The sequence below is a fragment of the Biomphalaria glabrata genome, chromosome 3 (genome assembly GCF_947242115.1).
Source record: "Biomphalaria glabrata chromosome 3, xgBioGlab47.1, whole genome shotgun sequence".
Lineage (NCBI taxonomy): Eukaryota > Metazoa > Mollusca > Gastropoda > Planorbidae > Biomphalaria > Biomphalaria glabrata.
This window is the reverse complement of record NC_074713.1, coordinates 51,851,489-51,863,053: the sequence shown is the minus strand read 5'-3', so window position 1 is coordinate 51,863,053 and position 11,565 is coordinate 51,851,489. Positions and strand designations below refer to the sequence as shown.

At 39.3% G+C, this 11,565-nt stretch overlaps 1 protein-coding gene across 1 annotated transcript; it reads right to left on the bottom strand.

Annotated features, from left to right (window-relative positions):
* Positions 1-1,297: 1,297 nt before the first annotated feature.
* LOC106057226 (ankyrin homolog) lies at positions 1,298-7,167 on the bottom strand. Its single transcript, XM_013214341.2, has 2 exons — positions 6,972-7,167; positions 1,298-4,810 (listed from the first exon to the last, which is right to left on the bottom strand). The coding sequence occupies exon 2, from the start codon at positions 4,703-4,705 to the stop codon at positions 3,272-3,274; it is 1,434 nt and encodes a 477-aa protein (XP_013069795.2). The 5' UTR covers positions 4,706-4,810; positions 6,972-7,167; the 3' UTR covers positions 1,298-3,271.
* Positions 7,168-11,565: the final 4,398 nt, after the last annotated feature.

The following is an 11,565-nucleotide window of genomic DNA, read 5'->3' as shown; positions in this document are numbered from 1 at the left end:
TGCCCACAGGTCTGTACGACGTGGCAACGAGCTATAGGTATCCAGTGCCCACAGGTCTGTACGACGTGGCAACGAGCTATAGGTATCCAGTGCCCACAGGTCTGTACGACGTGGCAACGAGCTATAGGTATCCAGTGCCCACAGGTCTGTACGACGTGGCAACGAGCTATAGGTATCCAGTGCCCACAGGTCTGCACGACGTGACAACGAGCTATAGGTATCCAGTGCCCACAGGTCTGTACGACTTGACAACGAGCTATAGGTATCCAGTGCCCACAGGTCTGTACGACGTGACAACGAGCTATAGGTATCCAGTGCCCACAGGTCTGTACGACGTGGCAATGAGCTATAGGTATCCAGTGCCCACAGGTTGCGACGTTGCATGTATACTGTAACGTTTCTCTCTATTCAGGCTCTCTGCAAACTGCCCCACACGAAAGCACCAACTTAAAGAACTTGACAACTCAGAGCTCCAAAGTAACGTAACACTTTAATGTCCAATAAATCACATCCAGTACTGTACAATTGGCAACACGTCGAGCGCTGGTTTGTGGCGTTTCGTGTCGGCTCACTCGGCACCTTCGATATGGTCACGGAGGTCACGGCTCACCACACACACACACACTACTACCCCCTATCGGCACCACCACTAGTTATAATGTGTGTGTATTATAGAGATGACTAGTATCAACAAATAATTGAAGTTCATTATTGAAGATTCTCAAGAAACAAATCTCCTCAAAGTAAAGACACAGTTTCTAGAACAAAGTTTGTTAAGCACACAAAGAGATACGCTCGACTAAGAGTACGTGCCAACTTTAATCTGTATGTGATGCACAAATATAATACAAGAAAAAGTTTATTCTTTAAAGTATTTACAGTAATGTCTCACTGGGGCGTTATGTCGACATTGAGATCAATGAGACCAAGGCAGCTGAGTCTCAGCAACGTCCAGCGACTGTAAAGTGACCACACACAAAACAACCCGCTCTTAACCTTAATAGTAATATATCAGGTGTATGCAAACCTTCACTGTTCATGTATATGCATTATGCCAGTGACGCCCAGCCTAATTCGGCCTGCGGGCCATTTTAATGCCTAACACTCGTGTCGCGGGCCGCATGAACGATAAGGTACAAAAACGAAATGAAATCGACCTGAAACTATTTGAGTGAGTGTGAAACTGTTAGATAGCTAGTTTAGTTAGTTGGGTTGCGCACTTTATTAGCCCGGCAGTGAACGTACATTTTATAGTGACGACATAGACTTTGGGTTAGAGATTAGGATAGACTTTTAATTAATCAGTTACCGCTAGATTCTCAAGGGGATAACATCGTTCTATAGTGACAGACTAGACTGTGGCCCATTCTGTAATAAACGTTTGTTTGAAGTTCACCTTGAGTCAACTTGGTCAATGAGTCTGTGTTCCTGCAAGAACTCGCGATTGAAAATACATCAAACAAGGTACGCACGCACTTAGTCTACATAATCATCTTTAGAAATACTTCAGCTACATCTGACTACACATGCATCCGTTACAGACATGAGACATTGGAAGTTTATCTTTTTCGACGCGTCGGAAAGTCGTTTCATTTCTCTACTTAAAATGTGAGCAACATTGTAGCTTTACGTTTCTCGACGTAGTTTAACAATCTTTGATTCGCGGCTCAAACCAAGAATACCGTCATATTTGTTTCATAACGCCGTTATATATGTTGTTGTTTTTAACAGCCACACTTTCATCAAAAATGTTGGCTTATTATCATGTTTCCCACACACACAAAAAGTGTAAGATTCGTTCACTTTTCCTGGTAGATTCTACATTCAGAGTCCCATTTCATTTACGGACAAATGTTAAAGGCTAATAGAGTAACACCTTTAGTAAAATCACTAAATTTAGAAAGCCTTCAGGATAGAAGACTTTAAAGTAAAGTAGCAATTAAACATAAAACACTGAACCATAATCTTTAAATACAAAAAAAACTAAATTTAATAAAATACTCTGAAAGACACAAAGATAAAGGCACATTCCTCGTTCCATATGCTAGGACGAATTTGTACAAATGCTCCTTCTTCCCTAGCGCTATTAGAGCATGGAATGGGTTGCCTGAGCTAGACAGGAAAGCCAGTGACTTGGCAGAATTTAGGTCATTGGTTAATATGCATGACTAAATGCATGACGAGTATGACGTAATCATCTTCTTTTTTGAAGTAAGCAGGGGCGGACTGGCTATATGGGCATTTGTGCAAATGCCCGGTGGGCCGGTATTCAAATGGGCCTAAAGGGTCTCATGGTACCACTTTGGCACGCATAAAATTGTTAAAGGTTTTATAATATTCTCTTATATAAGGGGCTATATGAGCGTCAAGTTAAATACATCTTTTACAGACTACAGTGTAATACTAATTTAATCTCACACATTTTCAAAAATAATGTAATAGCCTCCATCCTTAGACAGTGCTATTAGTAGGCTTCATCCGTTAGGGCCAACAAACATAGCGATTCAAAAGCAACATAAGTCCGATATTTCTTTTAAAGATATAGAGTATTATAGAGCATGCATACAGTTATCGATACGTCATTAAAAAAAATATAATGATTTTGAGAACAGATAGGCCTATAATTGGAGGCCCATCATATGATATACGATTTACGAAATCTACTGTATAGAAATGCCTGGGCCGATTTTGACATCCAGTCCGCCCCTGGAAGTAAGGTCTCTATTATATAAGATAAGAAGATAATAGTGAGGGCCCTAGCGTAGAAAAAGATACATTTTTCAACCTTTTTTTTTATATGAAGGGGAGATTTTCTACACTTTGTGCTGGCGTTTCGGCGGGCCGTATTTTTAGCATCACTGCATTATGCAAACCTATAAAGTTATGCGCAATTGCATATGCACCATTAGTGGTTGCGTGTCATCAAAATATCATTAAGTTTTTCTAGAGGAGAATGGGGGGGGGGGGTTTCCACTTGATTTACTTGAACACTTAACACTTTATGTTTAATCATTTCAAAGAATCTCTGAGCGTCCTCGGCTAGACATTGATCTCATAATTCTTTCTTATACTAACACTTAGGCCTAATAAATACTGGAAAGTGTACAGTGTATGGAAGACTCTAGGCCCACGACAAAATGCGATAACATCAAAAGACAATTACCCAGGTTCATTGTTTATTGATTATCAGGAGACAGACCCAACTGACTTAGATAATATAACTTCTGAATAAGTCATTTCAAGTTTTTGAATAAAAGAAAAAAAAAATGATTTACATATTTATCTGAATATTGTCCCACTGGTCAACGGGAATGTCCACATTCGAATGTTTAAACATCAGTTTCTGCTGAAGGAAATCGGGTAGTCCCGTGGCACTGACTTTCTTAGCACGATCTACCTCCACGCCGATGGAAGTAGACAAGGCTAGGAAGGCCATATTGCATAGGCGCCATGGCTGAGAAAATACTTGTTTGAAGAGTTCCACTATAGGGAAAGTCTCTTTGGTTGGAGGTAAAAATAACTTCTGTATGATGTCAGAGTTGATGGGCAGCGTATGGAGGTCATAGTTCAACATGAATTTGTTGTACATAAAGTAGCGAGCGATGGCGGCTCGATTAAACAAAAACGCCAACGCCAAAGGGGAGAGAAGCTTGACGTTGGAGTTGACTTTCAAAGCGGAAATGGGTTTTGGCGTAGGCATGGCGCCATGTTGGATCAAAAGCTGAACCATTTCCGCTCTACCTAGAATAACTGCTTGGTGGAGCTCCGTGGTTATTGTCGCCCCTTGGCGCAGGAGGTATCTCACGGCTGCGGCTGAGCCCCTTGTTACTACCTTGAGTAAGACGGAATCTGCTTCGTCAAGCGGAATGTCGATGCTGAGCCCGCGTTTGAAGAGGTGTTCAACAAGACTCTCTCTACCAAGTAGCACGGAGAAGGACAGAATGCTTGATTTGATCTTACTTAGGTCAATGTCTGCCCCAGCATCGACCAGAACGTCTACGCACTTCTTTGTCCTTTCGGCATCATCCTCACGCAGGTCAAGCCCGAGCATAAGGCATGACGCGAGCGGGGTGATGCCACGATTTCTTGTTCTTGCATTGACATTGGCGCTGTGTTGAATAAGAGCATTCAACATTTCTGGGTGTTTGTTCCGCGCCGCGACGTGCAGAGCGGTGATTCCTTCCTTGTCGGATAAATTCACCAAGGCACCGGCTTCTAGCAGCTCTAAAGCTAAATCTACAGCTCCTCTTTCCACGGCTTCTATTAAAGGAGTCGGGGTACCGTAATTCGAGGCATTCACGTCAACGCCTGCCTGCAAAAGTACATCGATAACCGACTTTCTGTTGTCTTTAATGGCGTAGATCAGTGCAGAGTTTCCGGTGCTGTCGAAGCACTCTATATCAGCGCCATTCTTTATCAACAGCTGAAGAGCTTTAGCGCCACCTACTTTTGCCGCGTGAATCAAAGCAGTTTTGCCGTAGTGATCTGTCTGGTTGATGTCGGCTTGAGCCCCTAAAAGACTCACAATGACATTTTCCTTTCCTTGGATACAAGCTTTCATGAGAAGAGTAAGACCATTCCCATCCTGGTGGTTGACGTCTGCAGGTAAGGCAGAGTTTGAGTCGTCGTCTGTCGTATCGTCAGAATCTGACTTTAGAATTCGGAGAGCTAAAGACGAAGGAAATGTTTCCTCATCTTTGCTCATCTCGCTCCCTCTCGGCGATTAACGTTTTCCCGGGCGTTATCTTGTTATTTCCTGTCGTTGTCTATTGCTTCAGAGCTGCGTAACTGTCATAATTGTCCATTTTGGCTGAGGGAACAAAAAAAAAAAAAGAAGTGTAGTGAATATGTACATTTATGCTACTTGAGATTAATAACAGTGGAGAGGTAATTCTGTCAAAAAGGAGATTCGCTTGATAAATATTATAATTATCATTTTGATTGTCAAAGGCGAAATAATTTTTTATCAATGCGAATCTTTATGTAAAATGAAAAGTCAATTCCATAATTTATTTATGGATATTTATGAGGCTATTCTTATGAAAAAAAAAAAAGGACCGGTATTGCTACAGAATTTCAAAAAGGAATGGGCCCTGTCAATTGTATCTAATATGCTACCGAGCGGCCAATTAGTTAAAACTTCCTAAGTGGAACGGGACGCATTTTGGTTTGTGTTTATACAATCTACTACGGCTACAAAGGCAAAAAAAAAGTTGGATGGTGAAAATGCTAAAAGTAGGGTATGGAAGTCGTAAAGAGACATAACTCTCTCTCTCTCTCTCTCTCTAACTCTAGCAAGAGACCGAGGAGAGTGTCTTAATTGTCCATATGGACAGCTGGAGATATCTTACAAAGGTTGCGGGATACAAATTTGAGATAAAAAAAGGGCCGAGGAATGACGTAGACGGCGAAAAAAGAAATTACAACGACCACGGGCTGACAACGGTTATGTCTGAGCTGGCTGTGGCAAAATATGTAGATCACTATTCTAAACCGCATAGTCACGTGAGATTCTGCACCCCTCTTGAGACTCAACATATATATATATATATATTTTTTATTATAATTATAATATATCACAATTGTATTTGTAACTCCCGTCATCCCCGTGATAGCACTTGCCTATAACTATAACCAGAACCGCCCCAAGGATTTCAGACATTTTGTTTTCAGAAAAAGTTCTTACTCTATATTTTGGAGTTTCTTATTATTAGTATATAGATGCATTATATCAAAGTGCTTGTATAAACAGTTGAACACTTATTGCTAACCATTTCAATAGTCTAAATGTGCTTTTTCACACTAAGTATTTCTAATTACACGTTCACTATAAGCTTTAGTGCTGAAAAAAAAAAAAGCAAAGCACTAGTTAGTGGTAGAGATACTACAAGATTTTGCATACAGCTGAATGGCCAAGCATTAGAAGTTGACATTGAAATACCCAGTGTCAAACATAACAAGACAAGGAGGATCCGAAACGAGAGAAACCCCCCCGTATGATTGGGCATCTGCCTTCTTGGTTAAATGTGGAAAATCTGAAGAGTGTTATGGAGTGTGTGAGTGTGTTTCTATGGTGACGCTAGGAAGAGGTTAACGATTGGTCGTCAGCTTTCGTATGTACAACAAACGACTTCAGATTGCCAGAGTAAAAAGACGTGTTTTTTTTTTAGTGAGTTAGATTTTGTTCTAAATACCATTTTATATTATTACTAAAGTCTACTATATTGCATTTCATCTCAAGTTAAATTTGTCTAAATTGTCATAAAATTTATCATAAGTTTTATTCATAAAAAAGTTTTTCAAGTTATTTCAAACTTTACAAGTTAAAATATAATATATGCATATCTCTCTATCACTCTCTCGTCCTTTGTCTCTCTCCTCTCTCTCTCTTATCTTATCTTATATAATACAGACGTTACTTCAAAAAAGAAGATGATTACGTCCTACGCGTCATGCATTTAGTCATGCCTATTAACCAATGACTTAAATTCTGCCAAGTTACTGGTTTTCCTGGCTAGCTCGTTCAACCCATTACAAGCTCTAATAGCATGGAGTTTTAACTCTCTCTCTCTCAAGAACTACTTAAATAGTTTAAGGATATCAAAAATGTCTACAAAACGTAACCCCATTTTAAAAAATCCGAAGAGTAAAGAATGCTCATTAATCAAAACGTATTATCAGTTGATGTTTTTTTCCCCAGCTCCATTCAAACATGTTTCAATAACTAGGTCAGAGCTCGTAGGTTATTATAGAAAAAGATAGCAGGCTATAGCAAAGGTTAAACAAATAAACAGCCGATTTTCCATTCATTGTAATCATTTATTTATTCAAATAGATCTGCATAAATGTATTCATATTTCACTCAATAAATATAGATCTAAATGTAGGTCATTGTGCGCCCTATTTATAAATATTTCCTATACATTCTAATTATTTTTTTAGATTAATAACTAAAACTCTTAAGAACTTACATGTGATAGCCAGAACAGCAATTTGAGTAAAACATGTTAACACGGCGCTTTCAGAATTAGACCTACATTTTTTGTTTGCCTAGAAAGTTTTCTAGATTATTAAATTCCGAAATATCCAAACAGTATGAAATCTAAATTGTGTGTTTACTTATAAGCAAATACTTTGTTTATTGGTCAAACGAAGGCCAACTTCCGGTGTTCACAGGCCGCTTTATTAACTCGGTAGATTTATCGCCCGTTATGGATTGGCTGGCTTGATATGACGTCACTCGGTAAGTGTCATACGCAGCCAGTTTCCGACCTGTCAAAGACTAGCGTTTATATAAGTCACATTTTTTTATTTGACAATAAGAGAGAGAGAGAGAGAGAGAGAGAGAGAGAGAGAGAGAGAGAGAGAGAGAAATAAGATACAGTTTCAGGTTTCATATTACATATATTGCCATTTTGTTTTCCATTCTCTCCCTTTTCTCATTCAGTTGTGTTTTCTCTCTCTTGAAATTTTTCAATACACGTATTTTATCACGTTTTGTCATCTTTTCATCTTCTGCGCATGTATTCCAACAGAGGTTTTCTTTGGGCCTCAAATGTGCCCCGCGGCCTTCGTGAGAGCCCTACGTCTCTTATAGAGGCCATCAATAGGCTAACCCTCCCACTCGGCAGACAACGGTTTTGTCTGCATTAGAGGTGGCAAAATAAGCAGGTACCGATAACTACAGGTTTGCGTTGTCATGGGAAACACTGAACTCATCTTAAATCTTCAGAATCGAAGACATTGCTATTATCACTAGGCCTACAAATTGTTTCTTAAAAAGCAAACGCAGAATTACCAGGCTTAAATGTCACTAGATTAATGCATGGATACAGGCAAAGAAGTATCCAATTTTTTAGGCTTTGAAGGATTGTTTTGGCATCGGTCAGTAACACAATTTGGCTGTTTGGTGTAGAAAAGAAAATAATACGTTTCTGGAAGTCTAGCGAAGCTTCGGGTGGCCTTGATCAGTTGTTGAGTTAGCTAATACGCTGTCCAGCAGGAAAAAAAATCAACCAATAATCAAAAGAATATTCGTAGGAAGAGTCAAGAATAACCAGGGCCGGATTTAAGCTTGTGGAGGCCACGAGGCCGGATTTTTGTGCAGGCCACTACAGTTTTTCAAAGATCCACTTATGAATGAAAATACTTACATCCAAAAGCATGCTATATTTAAAAAAAATATAGGAAAAGTTCTTGTAAACTTAATCTCACGTTCCTATATAAAAATATTTAATATGCATAATTTTAAAAAGTGTATATTTTTTAGTTTGTGGGGGGCGAGGCCCTTAGACGCAATGCCGTAAATCCGGAGATATAGGCCTACTTATTCCAAGCATGCTTAATCGCGACATTTGTCAGCCATAAAAAAATGCGGGGGAAAAATGTTAGAATTAAATCACCTTAAGTTTTTGACCCGACGAAATTCGGATATTTTTATCTCTTTGGTGGAGGCCCCTATATTGTGGATTCCCCCGAGGCTGTGGTCCCGCCAGCCCTCCCTTAAATCCGGCTCTGAGAATAACCGTATATAGACTTAGCTATTTGATATATGGACAGTTCTGGATATACCAATATGCAACAGTTTATAGCCTAAGGACCGCACAAAATGGTTTCATTAATATTTTCCATCATTTCTTATCTTATCTTATCTTATATGATACAGAAGGAAGAGCAAAGGAAAACCTGCCTTGTGTTTTCTAAAAGGGCCCCATGTTTCAAATAGTTTTAGGGCTGAATATGGGACACTTTTGGGGCTCTTTATAAGTCCAGAATGTCTTAACATTGCTTGGGGCCCTAAGCTATACTGATTGTGTTGCCTGTAGATAAATCCGTCCCCAGTTTGACTTCTGGTTGTTGCTATGTGAGTTTTATTCTGCATTTATAACATCATACAGCTTTATTGGGTACCTGGCATCTGTTTAAGACCGAAATGCTGCAAGACATGGCCAAAATTGTGCCGATGTGCCAAAAACTCAAACCCGAAACGCGGATTGGTTGTTGTGCTGACCAAAGCTGTCTTCTTTCGTACAGAATTATAGATCTACATACACTTCACATGAACTCGTAGACCTTTCGTACAAGTAAACTCTACCAAACAATTATCAATCCGAAGTCTACGCTTATCTTACAAACTCTCGATCTATTACATGAGTGATCCACGCAATTAAATTTAAAAAAATATATTAATTAGTGAAAATAAACGTCTTTTTTTTTATTTCACGGGAAAGAAAGTTCCTGAAGAGTCTGGGTGCACATTTTGTGAAAACGACACAGTGATAACCTTGACCCTAAGTTTTCTTATAAAATGGTCCGTTCTCCAAAATAACGTGGTGACTGGTCATCTATGTCATAAAATAGTTCAAATGTTAATTTAAATTCGTCTCTCCAATGCTGTGTTACAATTTTGTCCCAACTACAGGCCTAAGCCTATGTTTAAAAGATAAGATTATTCAGTATCTAGATCTATAATCTTCAAATGCTTAGAATCTAATACTTAGCCTGCGTTTCATATTCTCAATCGATCAAATCTTTTTGTTTCAATTACAGACACCCATACATCTAATTAAGAGATTTTAAAGATCTAGAGCAACCGATATTTCATACTAGAGCGTAGATTTACTAATTTTCATTTTATGCACAATAAAAGATCTAGATCTTGGCCTAGTTCTATATAGTGATGAAATTTCTAACAATCGCCACCATTTATGATTCAAAAATAGGAAGGTCAACTTACAAACTGAACAGATTTATTGCCCCTATGATCGTGTAACCTAAATTTGCCTCCTTTATGACAGGACCTTAGCAAAAAGCCATAATTTCCCGAGGCGATGTAGAAATGGAAAACTTGAATTTTAAAATTTCCAATCGATTTAGAATTTTTTCTAAATTTCTCTATTTGGGCTCACACCTTCACCCATCCCTTCTTAGTCTGTTGGACCGCCACACAAGATTAGTCGACCGTCTTTCTCCATTCCTCTGTCCATTACTTGGATAGAACCTATTTCAATGGCAGGCCCGTCCATTGTTTAATGTTGTCTTCCCATCGCTTTCTCCGTCTGCCTCTCCTTCTTTTCCTGGTACTGTTCCCGGAAGGAAGGTCTTTGCAAGCTCCGAAGAACTTTCAATATGGCCATAGAGTTGTTTTTTTTTTATAGTTAGCAGGTCGTCGTGGGGTCCAATCGCTGCAGTAACCCTGTCTCCTAATCTCTTCGTTTGTGATGCTTCTGTAACGTATCAATTCCATTGCTAGCATCCTCCTCTCTAGCTCTGCAGTCAGCGTCCAAGACTATCAAGCATATAAGAATGTGGCCATCACAGCATGGAGCGCATTAGTCTGATTTCGTTGTCGAGGGCTATGCCTTTGTCTTTCCTTATTGTTTTGTGCTTTGCAAGGGCTGCAGTAGACTGTGCTATTCGGACCAGAAGTTCAGGTTTGGTTCCCTCATCTGAGACAATAGCTCCGAGGTATTTAAAACTAATGACACGTCAGCTTTTCACCTGCAATGCTGATGCCCCTTTTAAAGCCCTGTTGGTCATAGTTTTTTTTTCGGAATTGATTTGCATACCATATGATGCGGAAAAACTATGCTCATCACCAAGTCAGCTAGTTCTTTTTCTGTCCCTGTCAGGCCATCTATGTCATCCGCGAAGCACACGTTCCCCAAAAGCTTATAGTACCTTTATAGCCCTCGAGAGCATCTTCCATTGTCCTTTCCAGGAAGATATTGAAAAGAGTTGGTGAGAGTAGGCGGCCTTGTCTCATCCCACCAGTCCCCAATGTTGTAGTTAAGTACACCGCACTATTTAGTGGCCTCATTGTAGAGGTTCTGGACTAGTTTAATGTATGGCATGGGGCACTCAGGGCGACAATGGAAAATTACATTTTTTAAAAAAATTGGGCTCAGGAAGAAAAAATAAAATTCCCCTTTAAGACCATGCGATCTATGGGGCAGATCATCTAGTTGTGACCCAGGGTTAATGAGGGTGTCATGTTGCCAGTACAATGAAGTACTGCCCTTACTTTTCCTCAATTGGTATCCATTAGATCTGGGTGGACTCAAAGGTGCCCTAAAAATCCCAGTTTTCAGAAGGATTTTAACTCAGGACTCATTGGTTTGAAAAACAAGCACTTTACAACTCAGCCACTGCGCCTTCACTTAATTATAAAATATTGTAAATAATATTTTTTTATTTATAAAGAGCTGTTAACAAACATAATGTAGGCATAATGTGCTGTGATACCTTAACAGACATAATGTAGGCACAATGTACTGTGATAACTTAACAGACATAATGTAGGCACAATGTGCTGTGATAACTTAACAGACATAATGTAGGCATAATGTGCTGTGATAACATAGAAAACATAATGTAGGCACAATGTGCTGTGATAACTTAATAGACATAATGTAGACACAATGTGCTGTGATAACTTAACAGACATAATGTAGGCATAATGTGCTGTGATAACATAGAAAACATAATGTAGGCACAATGTGCTGTGATAACTTAACAGACATAATGTAGACACAATGTGCTGTGATAACTTAACAGACATAATAT